The sequence below is a fragment of the Podarcis gaigeae genome (assembly GCF_964106915.1).
Source record: "Podarcis gaigeae genome assembly, chromosome: 13".
In the NCBI taxonomy this organism is placed as follows: Eukaryota; Metazoa; Chordata; class Lepidosauria; order Squamata; family Lacertidae; genus Podarcis; species Podarcis gaigeae.
Genome location: NC_139689.1, coordinates 36,835,159 through 36,861,049, shown reverse-complemented (window position 1 = coordinate 36,861,049; position 25,891 = coordinate 36,835,159). Strand labels below are relative to the sequence as shown.

The window sequence follows — 25,891 nt, the reverse complement described above, 5'->3', positions numbered from 1 at the left end:
GGGCAGTGGATTGCTTATTTTTTATCATTTCAGAGATATTACATCATTTTATGTGACATGGTAGCATTTTAGAGCTATCCCTGGTAAAATAATAATTTGGTATGACTTGTTCTTGGCTTGCTACCCTAGATCTGCTTTGTTGGCATCTTTCTGCCTTGAGAGACAATGGAGTGCGCTTCTGGGGGTGGCATCAAACTGCTGATGTCCTGCTCCTTCTGGGGTAGTTTGTCACCTGTGAGCCAGTGTGGTGTAGTGGTTAAGAGCGATAGTCTCGTAATCTGGGGAACCGGGTTTGCGTCTCTGCTCCTCCACATGCAGCTGCTGGGTGACCTTGGGCTAGTCACACTTCTCTGAGGTCTCTCAGCTCCACTCACCTCACAGAGTGTTTGTTGTGGGGGAGGAAGGGAAAGGAGATTGTTAGCCGCTTTGAGACTCCTTCGGGTAGTGATAAAGCGGGATATCAAATCCAAACTCCTCCTCCTCTTCTTCCCCACCCTGGATTCGGCTCTCACCTGTGGCTACATATCTGTTTACCTGGGTGTCTTCTGCTTTGGCGATCACTCGTAGCCGAGTAAGATTGTCTTCCACGAACACGGTTTTAAAAGTGAGTCTGTAAGTGACTGTGGAGGCCAATTCTGGATCCACACATCCTTCCACAGTGGGGACATAGGTTTCTGGGCCGGAGTTGATCATGGTGAGGATTTGCCAAGTGTGCCTTCCTCTTAGCGCGTTTCTCGCTTTCGTCCCGAGTTTGAGCGTCTTCAAAGCCCATGACACCTTTGGTAAAGGCTGTTCTCCAACTGGAGCGCTCGCAGGCCAGTGTTCCCCAGTTGTCGGTGTTTATACTACATTTTTTAGATTTGCCTTGAGAGAGTATTTAAACCTCTTTTGTTGACCACCAGCATTGCACTTTCCATTTTTAAGTTCGGAATAGAGTAGTTGCTTTGGAAGACGATGATCAGGCATCCACACAACATCCAACGAAGTTGATGTTGAAGAATCATTGCTTCGACACTGGTGATCTTTGCTTCTTCCAGTACACTGGCATTTCCTGTCTTTCCAAGTGACGTGTAAAATGTTTCGGAGACACCATTGATGGAATCTTTTGAGGTGTTTGAGACAGTGTTTATAAGTGGTCCATGTTTCACAAGCATACAGTAAGATTGGTAGCACAATAGCTTTGTAAACAAGTGTTTTGGTTCCCCTGTGAATGTCCTGGTCCTCACTCACAGTGCTCAGTTTTACCTGGGAGTAAACCTCGTTGAACTCAATATATAAGGACTGTGCTGTCAAATTCCCTAACCTAGACTATTGCTTGGGAAACCTAATGGAAGCCAGAGAGTGATCACAGAACAGATAAAGACAGGCGATCCCTTTTCACAGAAGCCATTTACCGGTAGCTTTTAGCATTGACCATGTGTGCAGTCAGCTGCCTTTTTGCAGTGAATAGGCTGCCCATCCCTGGTGCGATATAATCTGCGTTCCTACCAGGGCATGCCACATTTCTTACTCTCATACGACATCCCTTTCCTGGCTTCCTCCCCATTTCGATATCCCCCCAAAACCTTGTCTTTGCATTTAAAAGTCTCCCTTCTCCATTTCTTTGCCATCTTGCAACTGTATGTTGCAACCCTGTTCTTGTTCTTAGGAGACCCACTGGCGAAGGAAGGGGGTGTGATGGGTGCAGCATGCCCCGGGTGTCATCCCTGGGGGGGTGACATTGCTGCCCCTCCCCCCAGGATGCTCGTCGCGGGCAGCACCCCCTGGGACACTCGCCCCGCCCCTGTGGGTGGCTAGCTCCGCCCCTGGGTGCACAGACCTCATTCCCCTCAGGAAGTTCTACAGTGGTACCTCAGTTGTCGAATGTAATCCATTCCGGAAGACTGTTCGACTTCTAAGACGTTCGAGGTGCAGTGGGCGGTTAGCAAAATCAATTGAGAAACCTACCTCAGAAGCCATTCAACTTCCGCAGCGCGTTCGAAAACAGAAGCATTCACTTCTGGGTTTTCGGCGTTTGAAAACTGAAACATTAGTCTTCCGAGGTGCTTGAAAACTGAGGTGCCACTGAAATTCCCTGGAAAGGACGGACTCTTGAACCACTTAGGAAATTGTAGCTCTGCGTGGGGATCTGGGGTCTCTAACAACCGGTGTTTGAAATTAGCCAAGCACCAGGCATGTTATGTGTCTAATTGCGACCACGTGGAGATCTCTGGATGCCGGGCTGGCGACTGGGGAAAGCAAAATGTCACCTAGAGAAGGATCTGAAATATTTTCCTCGAAGCTTGAATTCAGTTTCATTCTGCATTGTTTTATTTGGTGTTTTGATGTGTTGTAAACCCCTTTGAGATTTCTCCTTTAAAATATAAAGTGGCGTAGAAATGGCTTGCTGGTTTTTGAATGTCTGAGGTAGATGTTTTCGATTTCGTTGTTCTGTATGGGACAATGACAATAAGGATCGATGTATAAATGAGCAACAACAGCAAACATCAATGAAAAGAAATGGCACTTAGACAATCTGTGTTGGTGACGGCAGCCTAGGTTTAAGGTACCGAATAAGTTATATACCTGAGTTTCTAATGCTGCTAAAATCCCTCAGCACCCTTAACAAACTACAGTTCCCAAGTTTCTCCTTCTCCCTGGTTAATCCTTTCAGCAACTCAGTGAGGCCGAGAGATGGTGAATGCCCCAAGGTCACGCAATAAGTTTATGGCTGAGAAGGGATTTGAACCCCAGTCTCCCAGGTCCTAGGCCAGCACTCTAACCACTATGCCACACTGGCTGCCATAAGCAGCTTGCTCTGGCTTGCCTTATCTCTTACTGCTTGTACCTTACTGTGCTCTGGATCCCTCGGCCGCATGGCGCTGCTCTTTTGTGGCACCCTGTCTCTTGAGCTGGACCAAGCTAGCCTGGGCTTCTATTGCAGCATCGCCCAAAGCGCTAAGAGATCGGCGCTGCACAGTGGGAAAGGAAGCAGAGCACCTGAGTTTTTGATCCTCCAGAGGGAGGAAAACAGCCAGCCGTGCTAATGGCGAACCTACTGGGGGGAAAAGATTACGTAGAAGTGACTGGAGTCCCAAGGGAGAAACTGGCTCCCGTCTCCTGGCAGTGATCCTTTTCCTATCGCCTCATGTGCAAGTTAGTTCTCCACATCCCTCCCCACTCCCCCCGCCACAATCCCCGCTGCCTTATTTCTTCTGGAGCCTGGTTTTAATAGAGCGCCGAGTTTGATGCCAAACGTTGCTCTCTCTTCTCTCTTGCCCTTTTGCAGCTCAAGTTCCAGACAGCGATGAGCAATTTGTGCCTGACTTTCATTCAGAAAACTGTAAGTACTCTGGCTGGGGAGATGGCGAGGAGGAGGAGGAGGAGGAGGAGGAGGGGAAGGTAGGGCTTTAGTGGGAGAAACCAGAAGGTGGGGAAAATGTCTGGAACGCCAGCATGGCCGATCCCTTTCGCACAACCGGGATGCGCTGAACTGGGAAGTGGGGAACCTCAGGCCTGCGAGCCAGATGTGGCCCTCAAAATCCCTCTGCCTGATTCTGTCACACCCATCATGCTTTGCATCCTCCTTGAATGCTTTCCCTCCTGCCCCCACCCCCATCTTGAACTCTGACAGTGCTTTTGGCATTGTCCAGGGCAGCTGTCTACCAGATCCATCTGGTACACAGGTTGAGACCCTACCTGCCCACAGACTGTCTCGCCAGAGTGGTGCATGCTCTGGTTTTCTCCCGCTTGGACTACTGTGATGCGCTCTACGTGGGGCTACCTTTGAAGGTGACCCGGAAACTACAACTAATCCAGAATGCGGCAGCTAGACTGGGGACTGGGAGTGGCCACCGAGGCCGTATAACACTGGTCCTGAAAGACCTACATTGGCTCCCAATACGTTTCTGAGCACAATTAAAAGTGTTGGTGCTGACCTTTAAAGCCCTAAACGGTCTCGGCCCAGTATATCTGATGGAGTGTCTCCACTCCCATCATTCAACCCAGACACTGAGGTCCAGCTCTGAGGGCCTTCTGGTGGTTCCCTCCCTGCGAGAAGTGAGGTTGCAGGGAACCAGGCAGAGGGCCTTCTTGGTAGTGGAACGCCTTCCCATCAGATGTCAAGGAAATAAACAACTATCTGACTTTTAGGAGTCATCTGGAGGCTTAGGGAAGTTCTCAATGTTTGATGTTTTATCGTGTTTTTAATATTCTGTTGGGAGCCGCCCAGAATGGCTGGGGAAACCCAGCCAGGTGGGTGGGGTAGAAATAATAAATTATTATTGTTGTTTGGCTTGCCTGGATATAGGCTAGAGAGGGAGATGTAGAAGCTAGCCTGCTGTACAAAGGGAAGTAAACCCTACACAAATCCAAAGTAGCACCCCTGAGATGGTTGGGTGGTGCCCTATACAGTGGTGCCCCGCAAGACGAACGCCTCGCAAAACGGAAAACCCGCTAGACGAAAGGGTTTTCCGTTTTGGAGGTGCTTCGCAAAACGAATTTCCCTATGGGCTTGCTTCGCAAGACGAAATGTCTTGCGAGTTCCTGCGGGTTTCCCCCCCTTTTCCCCCCCCTTTTCCTAAGCCGCTGATCCGCTGATAAGCCGCTTAACAGCTGATCCGCTAAAAGCCACTAAACCGCTAATAGCGCTAATCCGCTAAGCTGTCAATGGGCTTGCTTCGCAAGACGAAAAAACCGCTATACGAAGAGCCTCACGGAACGGATTAATTTCGTCTTGCGAGGCACCACTGTACGCCTTCTTCTGGCAACTCCTGCAGCCAAGCTGGTGCCAAACGTCTTTCTCTGCTTTCCTTTGGACTAAAGCTGAGAGAGCCCAGGACCTCCATACACAGGCTTGGCCTTCCAAATGTTGGGACTACAACTCCCATGATGGCTGGCCACTGGCCACGCTGGACTGGGGCTGATGGGAGTTGGAGTCCGATAGTTTCTGGAGAACCACAGGCTCCCCAACCCAGTCACAATGCAGGCTCTTTCCTGTCGGAAGGCCTTGATGCCTCAATTTCCTTTTCCCAGTAGCCCTTCACAGCCCCCCAGCTAAGATCAAGAAGGAGCCTCAGAGCCCATGTTCGGAAGCAGCGGGGTCCTGCCGGCGAAGACAGCCTTACCAGTACCGTAATGGGGAGCAATGCCTTTATGCCAGGTAATGTTTTGGGTGAGTGGGTTCCAACCCATCTCCCCTGATCTGACATTCACCTGAAGCACACCTGTCATTATGAGATGCGTTTCCAGTGTTCCTTGAAAGCGTTAAGAATAGATGTGCTTGCAATATGTCTGTATGAGGATTCCACTAACTCAACCTTCTTCAAGTGGCTGGCCAGTAAGATATGCCCTTTTCCCCATCACTCTATCCCACCTCTTTCCCCAAAACAGCCAGCCAGCGTTCCGTGTCCACAGTTCTTATTACGTTGCTTTGGAGATTTCCATCCCATCCATCTCTTCCCCACATTTTAGGACTCCCCTAGCCCAATATTTTTTTTACACTGCTGCAAACTTTGAGGTTTTCCTGTGTCTGCTGATACCAGGGTGGTCAGTAAGACTTGGTTTAATCATTTTTTTACAGAAAGGCTGACTCTTGCTGGTATAATCTTAATATTTACAACCAGATGACGGTTTCATTTTTGGAACAATAAATTTTCAGAGTAGTTTTTACAGTTATATATTACTAATTTGGTTATACTATTAGAAATACATGGAATTATTGTGAGGTTTAATAAGTTTACTGTTTATATTTGGACAGCTCTTCTGCTATACTTTATTAGAAGGAGAAAAATAACCACTTCCTTAATAACAATTTAAAGAATTTACTTAACTAAAACAATAACGTTATAGCACATGTATCCATGTTTGTTAACTGATGCGGTTAAACATTTTTTTTTAATATAAACTTAGACCGAGTTTTAGCACACATGAAAAACTTAAAACAAATCCTTATTTCCTAATGAATAGCCTTTGGACTATAATGTAACTTAAATACAAAACTATTTTTAGAAAGATTTCCCCCCCCCAAAGCATTTTTTTTTTTTAAAAAAACTGATTTAAATAAAAAAACCCATTTTTTAAAAAAAAAAAATCATTGCTTTTTATCCACCCTGGCTGATACTCTCCTCTTGTGCATGGGTGGTGCCGTTTTGGCTACGTAACGATCCATACCCAGAGAATGAGGATGCTAAGAAAAATGAGCAACTGTTTGAGAATCGCACCAGTTACCATGTGTCAGGGTTATGCTGGGATAAGTGGAGGAGGTCAGTGGGAGCCAGTAAGATGTATATCCGTCTGCAACTGATGCTTGCGTATTTCTCTAGGCAAGAGTCAAACTTTGTGAGCTCCCACGGCCTACCCCAGGCTGCGCCCGGACGGGCATACCTTATGGAGCACAGGTGAGCCATGGCATTGAGCAGGTATCGTTTCGCAATGCATCCCAACCAATCCTGGAGGCTCAAGCTTGACCTCCCAGCCACCAAATGCCAGGAGTCCTTGAAAGACTTTAATGTTTCTGTAGGGATGGATTTAGACACCAGGAGAGGATATATTGCCTAGTTGTCATCCTTCCTTGCTCACATTAGCAAGATCAGCAGAGTAGCATCCTTTGCAGGTTAACCTTGGAAGCTAAGACAAGGTGGATTTAACCTTCTAGAAACAATAACCCAGGATGCCATAAGGCAGACTGGATTTTCCCGGTATTACCCCTTCCCTTTAAAAAGCAACAATCACACACACAGTGTTTTGTGAAGAAATAAAAGTAGTGTTTACTTACATAATCTAGGTATCAGAGCAGCGATTACAGTAGCAATATGAAGGCAGGCTTATAACTACTAAGTTACAAAAGTACAAAATCTCAGTTCAAAAATGATGAGCTCAGACATGCACATGGGGTCAGCTAGGAAGCCCAATGAAGATGGAGGAGGCAGGAAGGAAGTATATAGTGTCACAGCTTCCTGCCATTGAAGACAAAGGAAGTGATCTCACGGAGTTCTCTCTAGCATATTTTACAGGAGAGCTCTATGAGCCTCAGCCCCTTCATACGCCTCTCTAGCAAAATATGAATTGCTGGTCTGACTGCAATAATATTTCCTCCGACATATGCTAAGGCATAAGGCTCTGGTGGGCCTCTGGGGAAGAGGGTGCTACACATGTGGTCCAGCTGCTTTAAACACTACCAGCTCCTGAACTAAGTAGTCAACTGGATCGCTAGTGGGTAGGGCAAGGAGGGGGAAGCTGGGGTCCTCCGGCTATTGCTGGTCCACAAATGGCCATCAGTGGGCAGACACTATGGGAGTTCTAGTCCAACAACATATGGAGAGCTGCAGGTTCCCCATCGCTTGGGCAGGGTCCCTACATTTTAAATTTTATTTATTTTTAGTGGCTGGGGTGGCGAAAGAGCCCCCTGAATCTTGACTCTTATTTCAGAAAAGCTTTACTCTACCTTTTGGTTCTAGGGACATGGGTGGCGCTGTGGGTTAAACCACAGAGCCTAGGACTTGCCGATCAGAAGGTCGGCGGTTTGAATCCCTGCAACGGGGTGAGCTCCCATTGCTCGGTCCCTGCTCCTGCCAACCTAGCAGCTTGAAAGCACGTCAAAGTGCAAGTAGATAAATAGGTTCTGCTCCAGCGGTAAGGTAAACGGTGTTTCCATGCGCTGCTCTGGTTCGCCAGAAGCGGCTTAGTCATGCTGGCCACATGACCTGGAAGCTGTACGCCAGCTCCCTCAGCCAATAAAGTGAGATGAGCGCCGCAACCCCAGAGTCGGTCACAACTGGACCTAATGGTCAGGGGTCCCTTTACCTTTTGGTTGTATATCTTTTATTTTTATTTATTATATTTCTATACCACCTTTTCTTCCAAGGAGCTCAAAGTGGAGCACATGGTTCTCCTCCTCTTCAGATGCTGTTGAAACAAAGCTCCCATCAGGCCTAGGAAGCCTAGCTAACAGCCAGGGATGGTGGGAATTGTAGTTCTGCAATATCTGGAGGGCCAAAGGGTACCCCACATCTGGCGCTGTGGTCTAAACCACTGAGCCTCTTGGGATTGCCGATCAGAAGGTCGGCAGTTCGAATCCCCGCGATGGGGTGAGCTCCCATTGCTCAGTCCCTGCTCCTTCCAACCTAGCAGTTTGAAAGCATGCCAGTTCAAGTAGATAAATAGATACCGCTGCAGTGTGAAGGTAAATGGTGTTGTTGTGCACTCTGGTTTCTGTCATGGTGTTCCGTTGCTCCAGAAGCGATTTAGTCATGCTGGCCACATGACCCAGAAAGATGTCTGTGGACAAACTCTGGCTCTCTCGGCCTGAAAGCGAGATGAGCGCTGCAGCCCCATTTGACTGGACTTAACCATCCAGGGGTCCTTTACCTTTACCTTACATATGTTAGTCTTAGAGGTTTCACAACACACTCACTCTGTGTGTGACAGGCTAACACATCGCTCCCCAGAATGGTTTAATTTTAGAATTCAAACAAACTTCCAGGAAGCTCCTCTGCCCTATCTCATAATCCAAACCCAGCAAAGAGATAGAGAGACAGACAGACAGACAGACAGACAGACAGACAGACAGAAAGACAGATATAGAGATCTTCAGAGCTGAGCATCATGTTCACTTATCACTTCCAATGCAAAACATGCCTGCAGGCTATCTGTGAGTGCCCATTTTTCCAGGGTATAGGTAAACCCCAACTAGTCTCGGCCTGCTCCCGACCAGTTAGCTTATTTGGCGCCTTCCCAACCTGGCATGCCAGAGATCAGAAACTTGGGCTGTTTGGAGATGTTGAGCAGGATGCAAGCTTACCTGCAGCTAAGACCTGCTGAATTCACCTGGCATTCCAGACTCCGGTAGTTTGCGTACCTGGGAGCCTTTGCTGCAAAATGGGCGATAGCTCTGTCGGTGGAGCAGGAGGCTCTGAATCTCAGGGCGTGGGATTGAGCCCCATGTTAGGCAAGAGATTCCTGCATTGCAGGGGGTTGGACTAGATGATCCTTGAGGTCTCTTCCAACAGTTCTACGATTCTAGAAAAGGGTGGTGGCTGTACACTCACATTGCTTTTGTATGGGGGAGCTGGCCAGCTTGTACAGTCGTATCTTGGTTTTTAAACAGCTTAGTTCTCAAACATTTTGGCTCCTGAATGCCGCAAACCCGGAAGTGACTGTTCTGGTTTGCGAACTATATTTTGGAAGCCGAACGTCTGACGGGGCTTCCAATTGGCTGCAGGAGCTTCCTGCAGCCAATCATAAGCTGTGCTTTGGTTTCTGAACATTTTGGAATGATGGACTTCCGGAATGGATTCCGTTCGACTTCCAAGGTACGACTGTAGTGTGTTTCTTAAATGTTAGCTTTCACTGGAGGCCTTTTAAGCAGAATGTCTGTAGTTGCACCCAGCTCCAGGCAGGGGGTGAGACTAGATGATCACCAGGGTTCCCTCGAAGTCTGTAATCCTGTTATTCTATGCCCACTGTCTTTCTGTCCTCCTCCCAGCTCATCGTACCAGCTGCGTGGCGAGATGGGCCAATCCTTCCCCACCTCTCAAGCCTTGGGATCGGACGCCCTGCCGGCTTATCAGCGACCGCTGTCTGCCCCATGCCTCCCGTACCCTGCCCAGGGTTTCAAGCAGGAGTTCCATGACCCCATGTATGACCAGGCAAACCCGCTGGGGGCTGGTGGCAGTTCCCGGTACGCGGCAGGAGTGGTAATCAAACAGGAGCAGATGGACTATGCTTTTGACGCAGGTAGGCGGTGAGAAAGTCGGGCTGAATTGTGGGGTGTGTGCGTGTGTGTGCGAGAGAGATGAGATACTCTAGTAGGCAAACTAAGGCCCGGGGGTCGGATCTGGCCCAATCGCCTTCTGACGGTCTGGGAATCAGCCTGTTTTTACATGAGTAGAATGTGTCCTTTTATTTAAAATGCACCTCTGGGTTATTTGTGGGGCATAGGAATTCATCCCCCCCCCCAAAAAAAATAGTCTGCCCCCCACAAGGTCTGAGGGACAACTGCTGAAAAAGTTTGCTGACCCCTGCTTTAGTATTTTTCTTCAGCACAGCATATTAAAGCCCATTAGCCCTGCAGAGTCATGCGTAGAGCACCCAAAACATGGAAGTGGCCCTTTAAAAATAATTTTTTAAAATGCTTTTCAGGTTTATACATTTCACTAATGTACAATCATTTTAACATTCAAAACTTGACTTCCTTCCCCCCTCTTTCTGCAGTTCCGTAATGTATCTTAATGTACAGTCACACAGCCTCCCATCCTACACTCAACTGCTTCCCCAAACTCATTGGTCTTAACCGTCTCAGTATTCTTCTACTTTTGGGGCAACAATGACAAAATAAGTCTATAAGCTATCCAACCTTCTTTCTTTCTTTCTTTCTTTCTTTCTTTCTTTCTTTCTTTCTTTCTTTCTTTCTTTCTTTCTTTCAAGTCACAGGTCACTTTCAACCTCTCCCCCTCCTTTCCTTTTTTTTGACTGAGAGGCAATCTTTTCTTTGCTCATTTCCTTTTACTTCTCAGCCTGGAATGTTTCTGTGCTCAGTTTCATAGCTTGCAAGCTAATGAGCCTGTGAGATGTGATCAAAAGGTGGCGGCTGTTCTTTAGGCAAGCCTACCCTCCTCTCGCGCATCTCACTGTGGACAGATAGCTTACGCACTGAAGGTTTCTGAATAAGTTCTTCCAGGACCATCTTCAGCTACAAACCTCTCCCCTGCCATGGATAAATGACACCCACTCCAGTGAGATTGGTCCTCTTACTCAGTTTTTTCAATAGCCTTCTAAAACCAGAGTGAGGATCAAACTGGGCTTTGACATTTATGTATCTATGCAACAGTTCCACTTAATCGTACTTTACTTTTTCTTTTCTTTTATATGATTTTTATTACGTTTTTTGTTTTGCAATTTTAAATACAGTGGTACCTCGGGTTACAGTTGCTTCAGGTTACAGATTCCTCAGGTTGCAGACTCCGCTAACCCAGAAATAGTACCTCGGGTTAAGAACTTTACCTCAGGATGAGAACAGAAATCGTGCGGCGGCAGCAGGAGGCCCCATTAGCTAAAGTGGTACCTCAGGTTAAGAATAGTTTCATGTTAAGAACGTACCTCCAGAACGAATTAAGTTCTTAACCCGAGGTACCACTGTACTTGTTTAAACATCCAGTACGCTTCCAAGCACAATTCAAAGTTTTGCTGCTGACCTTTAAAGCCCTAAATGGCCTTGGCCCAGTATACCTGAAGGAGCGTCACCACCCCCATCATTCTGCCTGGATGCTGAGGTCCAGCTCCGAGGGCCTTCTGGCGGTTCCCTCACTGCGAGAAGTGAGGTTACAGGGAACCAGGCAGAGGGCCTTCTCGGTGGTGGCGCCTGCCCTGTGGAACACCCTCCCAGCAGATGTCAAGGCAATAAGCAACTCTTTTTACTTTTAAAAGATGTCTGATGCTGTATGGTTTTTAATATTGGGTTGGAAGTCGCCCAGAGTGGCTGGGGAAACCCAGCCAGATGGGTGGGGTATAAATAATCAATTATTATTATTACTACTACTATTATTATTACTTACAGTACAATATCAATGACTTCCTTTCTTCTCTTTCCATGGTTCATTTTGCATACCACCTGTCCCTTATATTTCACATAAACTAAACCATTCAGTAATCCATTGTTACATCCATCAAAACGCATTTACACTGTTTATCTTACTGCTACCAACGCTTTTAAATGAACACAATTCTCACGCATATAGTCAGTAAACATTTTCCAATCTTCTTTAAACGTATGTTCTTCTTGTTCTCTTATTCTATATGTTAAATCTGCAAGTTGCGCACATTCCATCAGTTTTTAAGTTGCCATTCTTCTTTAGTTGGGACCTCAACAAAACACGGGCCGCAGTGGTAGCATACGTAAATAGTCTTTTTTGACACCTGGGAATTTCCCTCTGAAATATTCCCAACAGAAAGGACTCTGGGTTGTGGTTTTTTGTTTGTTTTTTTGTTTTGTTTTTTGTAAAGGTATTTTAAAACATTTTTTTCATACAGTGGTGCCTCGCAAGACGAAAAGAATCTGTTCCGCGAGTCTCTTCGTCTAGCGTTTTTTCGTCTTGCGAAGCAAGCCCATTGACGGCTTAGCGGATTAGCGCTATTAGCGGCTTTTAGCGGCTTATCGGCTTAGCGGATAAGCGGCTTAGCGGCTTAGAAAAAGGGGGCGGGAGGAAAAAAACCCCGTAGGAACTCGCAAGACATTTTCATCTTGTGAAGGAAGCCCATAGGAAATTCGTTTTGCGAAGCGCCTCCAAAACGGAAAACCCTTTCATCTAGCGAGTTTTCCGTCTTGCAATGCATTCGTCTTGCGGGGCACCACTGTATATCATTTCCCAGTACTCTTTTACGCTTTACAAGTTCACTACGTATGATGAAATGCACCCTCAACCTCGTTACATCTCCAGCACTTATCTGACATATACATTTTAACAAGTCTACTCGGAGTTGGACACCATCTGTAAATCATTTTCAGGTAGTTTATGTATCTATTCAATGGCCCCACTTAGTCATACAGTGGTACTTTTGTTCTCAAACGCCTTGGTACTCAAAACAACTTGGAACCCAAACACTGCAAACCTGGAAGTAAGTGTTCTGGTTTGTGAACCTTTTTCGGAAGCCGAGCGTGCTCCATTTTGAGTGTTACACTTCTGATTTGAGTGCCACACTTCCATTTTGAGTGTTATGCTTACGATGTGAGTGTTACGCTTCCAGTTTGAGTGCCATGCTGAGGTCGATCTGTTTTTGCTATTTATTTTGCATTTCTATTTCTGTGGCTTTTTTGTTTTTGTGACTGTGTGGAACCCAGTTCAGCTACTGATTGATTGATTGATTGATTGATTGATTGTGTGATGCAGTACATTGTTTATTGCTTTCATTTTATGGATCCATGGTCTCATTAGATCAGGAGTAGGCAAACTAAGACCCGTGGGCCGAATGCAGCCCAATCGCCTTCTCACTCCAGCCTGCGGACGATCCGGGAATCAGGGTGTTTTTACATGAGTAGAATGTAGAACGTGTCCTTTTATTTAAAATGCATCTCTGGGTTATTTGTGGGGGCTGCCTGGTGTTTTTACATGAGTAGAATGTGTCCTTTTATTTAAAATGCATCTCTGGGTTATTTGTGGGGCATAGGAATTTGTTCATATTTTTTTTCCAAAATATAGTCCGGCCCACCACATGGTCTGAGGGATGGTAGACCAGCCCACCGCTGAAAAAGGTTGCTGACCCCTGTGTTAGATAGTAAAATTCATGTTAAATTGTTGTTTTAGGGGTTGTTTTTCAAAATCTGGAATGGATTAATCCGTTTTGCATTGCTTTCTATGGGAAAGCACCCCTTGGTTTTGGAACGCTTTGGTTTTGGAACGGATTTCCGGAACGGATTAAGTTTGGGAACCAAGGTGCTGCTGTACCATTTCTGTGTACAAAAAGAAACGGGCAACCCTTTCATCTGGCTGAAGACTTTTATCTGGCCTGTGAGGTTGTCGGGATTTCCTTTCCATCCACCCCCTTGCTTAAATTGCACCTTCCATTTTCAGCTTATCAAACCCCGACGGCACGCAGTTATTCCGCTCTGGGGTGCCGTGACATTTTGTGACCTTCAAATACTATCAGGGAGGGAGCGAAGAGGCATTGCTGTGCTTCCTGGCATTGCGTTGCGTTGCATAACCTCGAGCCGCCTCCCCCCCCGCCTCTGCTTCCTGGCAGGGAGCCCTCCTGTTGCTGAATGGAGCAGAAAGGAATTTCATTCACAAAATGGAGGCACAGGAACTGGGCTCTGGGCTGGCGGGGTGTCGGATTACAGCAAGGCTGCTCTCCTTATGGGCAGCTGACATCAGCACACAGGCTGGTAACCGGAGCCAAATCTTGCTTGGCTCGAAGCCCAGAGGGAAGAAAGTCTGGGCATGCAACTTTTGACTCCCCGAGGCGTCGAAATGCCTGGGTAGAACAGGGGCTTCTTTGGCTGCCAGAGAAGCCGGAAGAAAAACCAGCCCCCTCTTTCCGGCAGCCCTTAATTTTCTCCATGGGCAGCCTTTAAAGGCTTTTCCTGGGCTGCCCCATCCTCTCTGCTGAACCTTGCAAAACTGCAGGCTGCTTTGGGGAGAGTAGCCTCTCTTACCAATGTTATAAGAAAAAACTGGTCCTTTTCCATTAGAGCCCTTATAGAGTCCTTATGTAGGTTCTCTATCGGTAGGAGAAAAATAACAGGGGCCAACGAGAGAAAGTTGAGAAGCAAAGCAGCTAGTAAGCCTGCTCTTTATTAAACTGTTGCAACAGGGTACTAAACCCCCCCCCCCCATAAGACCTTGTTGTTGTTGTTTAGACATGTCTGACTCTTTGTGACCTCATGGAGCAGAGCACGCCAGGCACTCCTGTCTTCCACTGCCTCCCGCAGTTTGGTCAAACTCATGCTGGTAGCTTCGAGAACACTGTCCAACCATCTCGTTCTCTGTCTTCCCCTTCTCCTTGTGCCCTCCATCTTTCCTAACATCAGGGTCTTTTCCAGGGAGTCTTCTCTTCTCATGAGGTGGCCAAAGAATTGGAGCCTCAGCTTCACAATCTGTCCTTCCAGTGAGCACTCAGGGCTGATTTCCTTCAGAATGGAGAGGTTTGATCTTCTTGTAGTCCATGGGACTCTCAAGAGTCTCCTCCAGCACCAGAATTCAAAAGCATCAATTCTTCGGCGATCAGCCTTCTTTATGGCCCAGCTCTCACTTCTGTATCCCACTACTGGGAAAACCATAGCTTTAACTATACAGACCTTTGTTGGCACCATAAGACCTTAGAATTCCTATAACACCAACTTTTAAACATTTAACCCATGCATTTGAAATACACTGTTTGGAACCGTGTTTCAGTGTTGGGTTTTAATGCAGGGGGAGGCAGACTTGTGGGGCAAAAAGAGCTTTAGTTGAGCTCAAAACATTAAAGCAATTTAGTGTAATAATCCGAAGAATCAAACCTCTCCACCTGCCATACTGTAAAATCAATCGTAAATATTACAGTGTGTTAATGAAGTGTTAGTAAAGGTGAAGGTAAAGGGATCCCTGACCATTAGGTCCATTCTCAGACAACTCTGGTGGCCGAGGGAGCCACCGTACAACTTCCGGGTCATGTGGCCAGCATGACTAAGCCGCTTCTGGCGAACCAGAGCAGCGCACGGAAACACTGTTTACCTTCCCGCCGGAGCTGTACCTATTTATCTACTTGCACTTTGACTTGCTTTCAAACTGCTAGGTTGGCAGGAGCTGGGACAGAGCAACGGGAGCTCACCCCGTCGTGGGGATTCGAACCGCCGACCTTCCGATTGGCAAGTCCTAGGCTCTGTGGTTTAACCCACAGTGCCACCCTTTAGTAGAGTGTGTCTAATATGGGGGTGGGCTGCCTGATTTTCTCCAGAGAGAGAATTTCATAAATCTGAAGCCACCACTTTTAGGATTTGCACCTCTGGAGGGTGGAAGCCAAATCCTGCCTACTCAACCCAGCAATTTGTGTCTGTCTGTCTGTTGTTAATAATAATAATTTGGTTTTTCAAATTAAAATTTTACAGAGATATATCAAACATGAATCATAAAAACAAGATCCAGAGGAATCTCTTGGACTTCCATCCTCCCCTTTGTGGGTCCTATTATTAATCATTTCCTCCTGCATCTTTTACAATGATCCAAATCTTTTACATCTCTATTTGTGTCCATCTGTGGGTAAAACCTCAGCGCCTAGGACTTGCCGATCGTATGGTCGGCGGTTCGAATCCCCGCGGCGGGGTGAGCTCCCGTCGTTCGGTCCCAGCTCCTGCCCACCTAGCAGTTCGAAAGCACCTCAAAGTATAAGTAGATAAATAGGTACCGCTTTATAGCAGGAAGGTAAACGGTGTTTCCGTGTGCTGCGCTGGTGCAGGCTCGCCAGTTGCAGCTTTGTCACACTGGCCACATGACCCGGAAGTGTCTTTGGACGGCGCCGGCTCCCGGCCTCCTGAGCGAGATGAGCGCACAACCCTAGAGTCGGACACAACTGGCCCGCACGGGCAGGGGTACCTTTACCTTTTTTTATTCAGCCTTAAATTACAAGTGATATTCCAATCCTACTAAAAGTTTTAACTGTTTACAATGGTCTTTAAGATAATTTTTTAAAAAAAATTCCCCATTCCTTATTAAAATTTTGGTCTTCCTGTTTTTTATTCTTCTGGTCATTTTAGCCATTTTGGCATAATCCGTCAACTTGATCTGCCATTCTTCTCTGGTCGGGACTCTATCTTCTTTCCATGTCTGAGCCAATAACATCTGCGCAGTCGTGGTCGCATACATAAATAGTCTTTTCTGCTCCCTTGGGATTTCGGCACTTAGAATTCCTAAAAGGAAGGCTTCAGGTTTTTTTTTTAGCAAAGGCTATATTTAAAACTTTTTCCCCCCAACTCATTATATATCATTTCCCAAAATCCTTTTACTACCTTACAGTTCCACCACATATGATATGATAGAGGGTGCCTTCTTTTCCCTTACATTTCCAGCATACATTTGAGCATGTTTTATACATTTTTGCCAACGTGCTGTGAACCTTAAATTCCATAACTTCTCCCAAGCTGTAAGTTGTATATTATACCCAAAGTCTCTCGCCCAATGTGGTTTGACCTGTTTGTCTTTTGTATCTTTGTATCTGTCTCATAGATGTCCCAAGCTGCCATTCGATGTATATGAATGTGGAACCCTTCCCAGGACATTCCAATGCTGACGGCACACTCGGTGAGGCATTTTCCATGAAGGCCTTTTCTTGTCCGCAAGCCTATTAGCTGGGCTGTTAGCCGTTTCTCAGTCTACACACATGACCAGGCTGACTAGTAAAAGGCAGCATTGTACACTCAGGCAAGGATCTGTCCTTTGTTTTCTGTACACCTCAGGTTACAGACGCTTCAGGTTACAGACTCCGCTAACCCAGAAATAGTACCTCGAGTTAAGAACTTTGCTTCAGAAGGAGAACAGAAATTGTGCGGTGGCAGCGGGGGGCCCCATTAGGTAAATTGGTGCTTCAGGTTAAGAACAGTTTCAGGTTAAGAATAGACCTCCAGAACGAATTAAGTTCTTAACCCAAGGTACCACTGTATTTTGAGTTCAGCTGCAGTACATATGGGCCGGTAAGAAAAGCAAGTACTTTCTGAGCATTGCAGAGTTTCCATGTCACACAACCCTGGTTGGGCGACACCATGGGAATGCATGTGGTGTTAGAAGCTTTTATAGGGGCGAGCGGTTGTCATGTGATCACTCCCAGCCAACCTGGAGCATTGCGAGGAGCACTGGGACACATGACCTGTCCCAGCCAATCCGGGAGCACTGGAAAGAAGGTTCTGGCAGCTAACCCTGGTGTCAATCATCCCCCAAACGGGAACGTTCAAGACTCCTATTGCAAGCCAGATCTTTTTCTACGCAGTTATTCACTAAGCAGAGCTATGCTATGTGCTATGCTAAATTATGTTCATTTAGCCAAGCTATCTTTTCGAATCCATGTGAAAAGTTTTTAGTACCCCTCATTTTTGGAACGTCAAAGTTGAAAAAAATCAGCGGGCCCTGCTGATGTGTTCTTTTTTTTCACAGGGTACAGTTATGAGAAACAGGTGCGGCCGTTCGCCGATGACGTCTGTGTCGTCCCTGAGAAGTTTGAAGGTCAGATACGCAATTGCCCTGGGCTATATGAGCTGTACCACTGGGCATCCACCATCTTTTCAAAGGCTGCCTGATTGAGCCAAGGAAACATTTTGCATGAATTCAGTATTCTCTAAAACAAACAATTTAAAGAAATCTGAACCAGAATGTCCCAACTATGAGCATTTTGCATGAATTCAGTATTCTCTAAAACAAACAATTTAAAGAAATCTGAACCAGAATGTCCCAACTATGAGCCACAGATCATAATCCCTCCCTGCATATGAAGAAAAGCCCAAGTCTTTACAGCCTTGGAGATTTATGTAATTAAAATGTAGGGCCTTTTGTCATGTGCATGGTTCTGGTTAGGAAGCAAATCAAACCTTCTCATCAGAACCGGAGCAATGATCTACATCGTCTTGCCCAAAGCTGAAATCTGCCTTCCTCTCTGAAACTTCAGGTGGAACTAGAACTGGAAAAACTAAATTTGAAATCCAGATTATAATAGAGGGTGTGTGTGTGTGTGTGTGTGTGTGTGTTGGAGCAGGGGGATAGGCCATTGCGTCTTACCTCATTGATGAGTAAAAAGGGGGTGGGCATCTGGGGAAAAGGACTTTGGCAATCCCACCCGCCAAAGGAGCCCAATGTGTTTTGAAAATACAGTGGTACCTCCGGTTGCGAACGAGATCCGTTTCGGAGGTCTGGCCGCATTCTGAGGAATTCGCAACTGGAGGGCCGCTTCTGTTGTCTCTTCCACCCAGCCACGAATTTATATATTTTTTTCCAATGGACATTCAGGGCTCCATGCTACTGAGTCCCTCTAGGGCTGTTTTGGAGTCTTTTGCAAATACAGTGGTACCTCAGGTTACAAACGCTTCAGGTTACATACGCTTCAGGTTACATACTCCGCTAACCCAGAAATAGTACCTCGGGTCAAGAACTTTGCTTCAGGATAAGAACAGAAATTGTGCTCTGGCGGCGCGGCAGCAGCAGGAGGCCCCATTAGCTAAAGTGGTGCTTTAGGTTAAGAACAGTTTCAGGTTAAGAACGGACCTCCGGAACGAATTAAGTACTTAACCCGAGGTACCACTGTATTTATATATCTCTGCAAAACCTGGGGTTCCACCAAGCATACTGACGCCTGCCTCTCTGTTTGCTACTGGTCTTATTTTGGCTACTTAGCCCTTGGCACTCACCACCTGAGTTTGATAATAGAGGGAGCGATGAACTTTGGGCCAACGTTCAAAATTCGCCAGGTGCCTTTTGCACCCGGCTACCGTCCACTTGCGACCAAGTGAAGATGCCCGGGTGCCAGGATGGCGCCTGATGTCTCCACCAACTGGAGGTGCCATGCTTGAGGATCCTTGGATCTGGACTGCTTTCGTATACTAGCAACACATCCTGTAGAATTCTATCCATTATATTTTATCTGTACAATCGGAATGGATTTCAGGAACCAAAAAGGCGCATTGAAAAATACAGCTTTCAAGCCACCTAGCCCTCAAATGGCAATTAGGCATTTTGTTTTGGCGACTGTAACCCTGGTTTAAGGAACCATTTGGCGCCTGGCTTACACAGTCGTACCTTGGTTAACGAACGACTTGCGAGTCGAATGTTTTGACTCCCGAACGCCGCAAACCCAGAAGTGAGTGTTCCGTTTTGCGGATGTTCTTTTGGAATCCGAACTTTCGGCGCGGCTTCTGATTGGCTGGAGGCTGCAGCCAATCGGAAGCTGCGCCTTGGTTTCTGAACGTTTTGGAAGTCGAACAGACTTCAGGAACGGCTTCCGTTCAGCTTCCAAGGTACCACTGTATATCTGAGTTTCTAACACTGCTTTGAGTATATATATATAGCAGGAGTGGAGAACCTTTGCCCCCCCCCCCCCGTTGTTGTTTTTTAAAATCATTTTTATTAATTTTCCAATAAAAACAGCCAATCAACATATCCACATCATAATCCAATTAAAATCAATCAGCTAAAATTTTAAAACTGACCAAATTACAGTCCAAATTGTTAATTATTAATTTTTCCGCAATCCCCAGAGTCTGGACCTCTAAAGAATGTATTCAATATCTTTGTTACTGCCTCTTCTCGTTGTTTTCATATTTTCCACCTCTGATCTTAACGCTTTAAAGTTCTCTGTCCCTGGCTACGCGATTCTCAGTCATGTCCAAAATCATATATCCTTTCATCCATCGAATACAGCTTCATTAGTATATATATATATTTTCTCAACTGTCTGTTTACCAACGCAGCTTTTCCTGACTTCATTCCAAATTTGTCGTTTGAAGTTTAACGACTCATCAACTCCCAAGTTGTTAAATCATTCCAATCCGGGCTGTTGTCCAAGCCTTCCTTTTGAGATTTAATGACGCAGTACCTTCCACGTTGTTAAGTTGTTACTATAGATTGTTGAGCATACTGTCTGCAATATTGCAGTGTAAATGAACTGTATCCCACAGATATAAGTCATTTGGCGATCGATCAGCCTTCCTGGAGACCATACAATCCCCGCCTCTGGGCCCTAGAAGCCTCCCCCCCCCCCAGTTGTAACTGAGTTGCAACTCACACAAGCTCCAGCAGGCATGGCCAGTGGGAGTTGCAGTTCTGCAGCACCTGGTGAGCTAAAAGTGTCCCACACCTAATGCCCAGAGCATGCCTCTCCCCTACTTGTTGTTGTTGTTTAGTCGTTTAGTCGTGTCCGACTCTTCATGACCCCATGGACCAGAGAACGCCAGGCACCTCTGTCCTCCACTGCCTCCCGCAGTTTGGTCAAACTCATGCTGGTAACCTCAAAAACACTATCCAACCATCTCGTCCTCTGTGGCCCCCTTCTCCTTGTGCCCTCCATCTTTCTCAACATCAGGGTCTTCTCCAGGGAGTCTTCTCTTCTCATGAGGTGGCCAAAGTACTGGAGCCTCAGCTTCACAATCTGTCCTTCCAGTGAGCACTCAGGGTTGATTTCCTTTCTCCCCTACTACTGAGAGGGAAATGAAAAATTGGAGTTCTAGGCAGAGGTTGATGCCAACACCTCCTTTCTTATTGGTTAAAATAAATAGAGTTAATATTCAGGGTGCTTATTGTATTTATTTATTTATTTATTTATTTATTTATTTATTTATTTATTTATTTATTTATTTGAGTTTTATTTACAACATAACATAACCCCCCCCCACCCCCCAAAACAGAAATCCACCCTCATTAAACGTGAACATAACATACAATAAGCATAACATACAACAATACAAACAACCAAATAAAAGACTTCCTTTATCCTGCACCTGGCCTCCTCATTTACTACTTATAAGCTGTTCCCTTTATGAATAATTATTAAGATTTTTCTAATGATAACTAAAATATCCACAAAGTCTCCTGCAGACAAGTCCAGGTATGTATTTTAGGGCACTGTTTTGCGAAGTATTCTCTGCCTTTCCTCCATGCTTTTTGAAACTCTTGTCTAGCGTGATCTCTAATTGCCTCTGTTAATTCAATATACTCTAACAGCTTGTCTTGCCATTCCTTTTTTGTTGGCACGGTTTCTTTTCTTGTTTTCATTATGTTGGCTGTGCTTGGCAGGGGACATCAAGCAAGAAGGGGGTGGGTACCGTGAGGGGCCCCCTTATCAGCGGCGAGGGTCTCTACAGCTTTGGCAGTTCCTGGTAGCTTTGCTGGACGACCCAAGCAACTCCCATTTCATTGCCTGGACAGGCCGAGGGATGGAATTCAAACTCATTGAACCAGAGGAGGTGGGTCTTGTTTAAAGGTGAATTAATTTTTATACTTCCCACCAAGTTTGGATTCCGGTGCAATTTACAGCGTACTGTTATCTCCTCCTCTAAATAAACTCTGATATATGTGTCAGTGGCCACTGCTGGATAGGGAAAAGCACTCTGCGTGCACTCAGAGGCCACCTTCTCATCAGCCCAGCTAGCTAGTTTGTAACCCCAAATAAACCAGGCGTCGATGTTCAAATGTGGTTTTTTTGGGGGGGGGTTGAGGTTCCTTGACATGGTCTGTTTCACATTATTGTTATTTATTTAATTTATATACTGCTCTACAGTGGTACCTCAGGTTACAGACGCTTCAGGTTACAGACTCCACTAACCCAGAAATAGTACCTTGGGTTAAGAACTTTGCTTCAGGATGAGAACAGAAATTGTGCTCTGGCGGCACAGCGGCAGCAAGAGGCCCCATTAGCTAAAGTGGTATCTCAGGTTAAGAACAGTTTTAAGTTAAGAACGGACCTCCAGAGCGAATTAAGTTCTTAACCTGAGGTACCACTGTATATCCACAGGTCTCAGGGTGGTTCACAGGATAAAATCAGAATATAAAACCACAATGTAAATAATAATAATAATAATAATAATAATAATAATAATAATACCACCCTGCCCATCTGACTGTGTTTACCCAGCCACTCTGGGCAGCTCCTCACAGGATATTAAAACATGCTAAAACATCAAACATTACAAACTTCCCTCAACGGGGCTGCCTTCGGATGGCTCCTAAAAGCCAGAGAGTTGTTTATTTCCTTGACATCTGATGGGAGGGCATTCCACAGGGCGGGTGCCACTACCGAGAAGGCCCTGTGTCTGGTTTCCTGTAACCTCACTTCTTGTGGTGAGGGAACTGCCAAAAGGCCCTCTGAGCTGGACCTCAGTGTCCAGGCAGAACGATGGGGATGGAGACGCTCCTTCAGGTGTACTGAATAATCAAAACAAAAACAACAACAACCCCCCCCCCCCCGAAAAAAACCCCCACATTTTTAAAGGGCATAGAATTAAACCTAGCATTGTTTTTTTCTCTGCTCCCCACCTTCGATGGGCACGGCTGCAGGTGGCGCGGCTTTGGGGCATCCAGAAGAATCGCCCAGCCATGAACTACGACAAGCTGAGCCGCTCTCTTCGCTACTATTATGAAAAGGGCATTATGCAAAAGGTTGGTTTTTGAAGTTGGGTTGCGCTTGGGTGTAGTTTTGTCCCCACTCCTGACTTCTGCAAAGTCAAACTTGTGACTAAGGATAGAGAGGATGACAGCGAGAGTCTCCTCAGAGACTGGTTGTGAGAAGGCCGGCAGGTTGGGGGCTGAATGAGGGCAGACTGAGGTTGGTGGGGCAGTGCCTCTCTCCCCCACACAATAAATTCGGCCTGTGCAGTTTGAGCTTAGGAGGGGTGTGGAGCATGTGCATTAATAGAAATTATTTTAAAAAACAGCTATGAAAAAGGGAAAAGAGAGAAAGAAGCAGGAAGAAGAAAGGAATCAGAGAAAGGGAAAGAAACAAAAAAGAAAGAGAATGAAGCAATAAAGCTGCTGCTCAGAATGTTGGGTTCATATATATACAGTGGTACCTCGCAAGACGAATGCCTCATAAGACGAAAAACTCTTTTTGTTTTTTGAGTTGCTTTGCAAGGCAAATTTCCCTATGGGCTTGCTTCGCAAGACAAAAACGTCTTGTGAGTGTTTCCTTTTTCTTAAAACCGTTAATACCCAGGGAATCCGTGCTTCACAAGACGAAAAAAACTCGTAGAACGAAAAAACTCGCAGAACGAATTAATTTCGTCTTGCGAGGTACCACTGTGTATATGTATATGTGTATACACACACACGCGCACACACACATATATATATACATACACACACACACACACACATTTTTATTAGTTTTTTTAACATATCATTTCTAACAATCATATAACATAACTTCTTATCTTATACAATATTTTAGACTTCCGTCAACACCTGATGATTTCCCATTCTTTATCACTTACTCTGCATTTCTTAATTTCTCTATTACTCTTGATTATCATTAACTAATAATTCTCCTCATAGTCTTTCTTGCAATATATCAAATAGTCCTCCTTACAGAACTTCTTCCAGTTCTACTAGCGTAATCTGTTCTTTACACAGAATGTTTGGTTCTATAGTTACTTGACATCTGCTGGGAGGGCGTTCCACAGGGCGGGCGCCACCACCGAGAAGGCCCTCTGCCTGGTTCCCTGCAACCTCACATCTTGCAGGGAGGGAACTACCAGAAGGCCCTTGGAGCTGGACCTCAGTGTCTGGGCTGAACGATGGAGGTGGAGACGCTCCTTAAAGTATACTGTGCCAAGGCCATTTAGGACTTTAAAGGTCAGCACCAACACTTTGAATTGTGCTCGGAAATGTACTGGGAGCCAATGTAGGTCGTTCAGGACCGGTGTTATAAGGTGCTGGCGGCCACTTCCAGTCAACAGCCACATTCTGGATTAGTTGTAGCTTCTGGGTCACCTTCAAAGGTAGCCCTGCGTAGAGCGTATTGCTGTAGTCCAAGCAGGAGATAAGTAGAGCATGCACCACTCTGGCCAGACAGGGTCCAGGCAGGTAGGATCTCAGCCTACGTACCAGAAGCTGGTAGACAGCTGCCCTAGCACAAAGAATGCACCCAACCTCTGTTCTGGGGTCAACCATGTGGGGTTATTGGCAAGAACTGTTTGCTGCAGTACTCTCTTTCGACTCCATTCTCCTGTCTGTCTTACAGGTGGCTGGTGAGCGTTATGTGTACAAGTTTGTGTGCGAACCAGAAGCCCTCTTCTCCCTGGCTTTCCCCGACAATCAGCGCCCGTCCCTGAAGGCCGAATTTGAGTGGCACGTCAGCGAGGAGGACACTGTTCCTCTGTCCCACCTGGACGAGGGCGTAGCCTATATGCAAGATCTCGGGGGGCAACCGCCGTATGGGAAAGGCTACACCTATTAACTGCCAGCCGAAGAGACGGGTCAGATAATGGCCGAGTTGTACATATATGAAGACATTTGTCGGTAATCACCAATGTAGAGTATTGCCTCGGCTTTCCTGACGCCGAACCCGGACTGTACAATGGGCTGCCTTTTCGAGGGGAGGGCAGTACGGTTTCCCAGTATCCAGATCTGGATTCAAATCCTGCCTTAGCCGTGGACTCGCTGGGTGAACTTTGGGCAAACTGCTTTCATTCCAGCCTCCGTTCCTGAGGACGAGCTTCCTACCTCACAGGGATGTTGTGAGGGCAGGGTCAAATAAAGATTGTAAAGTGCTTTGTACATTGTTTTTTGAAAATGCTATCCTGGTTGATTAACTGTAAGTGTACACAGCTTGAACGTGGGAGTGGCAAGATCTGCCTGTTGAAATAAGAAGCAACCAAGCTAGGGGCTTTGAATACGCAGACTCCAAATTCGAAGTGTAGCCTTATGAGGCTTTGCCCTTGGGTGGGAAAAATATTGTGCCCGGGAAAGGGAAAATGGGAGTCAACAGACACTCAAGGAATAGTTTCGGAGAAAAAGCTTTATTTCTAAAATCCATGAACTGGTAGAAGGAGCAAGTGTGACAGTTCACAAACAAGCACGAGTTCACAGTCATGTGCACAGAGTATATATTCCCCTTCCAGTTCCCTCCCCTTTCTCCTCCCTCAGGAGTCCTGCCCCATGAGTTCCTCTGAGCATGAACAGAAAGCTCCTGTGTTGGGGCTCTTTTGGGACTCTTGGTGCCCTTCCCAGGAAAAGGGGAATGAGAGCGGTTCAGCATGTCCAAAGATGTTGCAACTGAATGAGATAAAAGTCAGTTCTCAGGCCTGCTTTGAACAGAGCCTTTCATTAGCTTCTTGAAGCCTTCTTGTGCTGATAAAAAGTAACGGTTTTGCCTTGCAACAGCAGAGCAAATGAGCAGATGCTTAGCTGCTGAGAAAATTATTTTGAAAAGCTTTGAGCCTGCTTTCTGGGGGGGGGGGTGACTTCGGGCCTAGGTGGGGTCACCTGTCCTCACCCTCCTTCAGAAGCAGCTTCTCTGCGACTGAACAGGTATCTGTGCATGGTTCGCAGACTCTTTGAAGCTGTGGCGACTGGGAGAAAATTTGTGTGGCCTGGTTTTCTCCCTATCCACCCTTGCGAATAAACATTGGGCACCTAAACACTGCAATTTTATTAATATTTAAGGGTCTTACCTTATTCCAGAAGGGGTCCTTGCTCTCAGTTTCATGCCACAATAACTACATTACTCAGGAGTAAGCCCTACTGAATTCCATGGGGATTCCTCCCTAATCAGTAAACACATGATTGCAGCTTGAAGTGGCTAGTTTTGATGGTTACGCAGAGGGCTGTTAAGAAAGGACCCTATAAATTTCTGGACCTGTGGGGAAAATATTATTCATCTCTCCCAGTTTATTCATGTTGACATCTTTTTATTTGCAGAATATGGATCAAAGTGGAGGGATATTGAGTGAGCTTAGGATCTGGGAGGCCACGGT

The 25,891-nt window shown here is 46.2% G+C and overlaps 1 protein-coding gene across 4 annotated transcripts in view; it reads left to right on the top strand.

The window, feature by feature from the left end:
- ETV4 (ETS variant transcription factor 4) overlaps positions 1 to 24,692 on the top strand; it is a 35,995-nt gene extending 11,303 nt beyond the window's left edge. For 2 of the 4 annotated variants that reach the window (XM_083709626.1, XM_083709628.1), the window contains 9 exons: positions 3,269 to 3,322; positions 5,017 to 5,140; positions 6,303 to 6,377; positions 9,464 to 9,714; positions 16,671 to 16,745; positions 17,592 to 17,660; positions 21,216 to 21,385; positions 22,476 to 22,577; positions 24,157 to 24,692. In XM_083709626.1, coding sequence (XP_083565752.1) covers positions 3,269 to 3,322; positions 5,017 to 5,140; positions 6,303 to 6,377; positions 9,464 to 9,714; positions 16,671 to 16,745; positions 17,592 to 17,660; positions 21,216 to 21,385; positions 22,476 to 22,577; positions 24,157 to 24,372 — 1,136 coding nt within the window. In that variant the 3' untranslated portion in view covers positions 24,373 to 24,692. Of the gene's footprint in view, positions 1 to 3,268; positions 3,323 to 5,013; positions 5,141 to 6,302; positions 6,378 to 9,463; positions 9,715 to 16,670; positions 16,746 to 17,591; positions 17,661 to 21,215; positions 21,386 to 22,475; positions 22,578 to 24,156 lie in introns of all 4 variants that reach the window. The other 2 variants (XM_083709625.1, XM_083709627.1) reach the window with 1 other exon arrangement.
- The last annotated feature ends 1,199 nt before the right edge of the window (positions 24,693 to 25,891 follow it).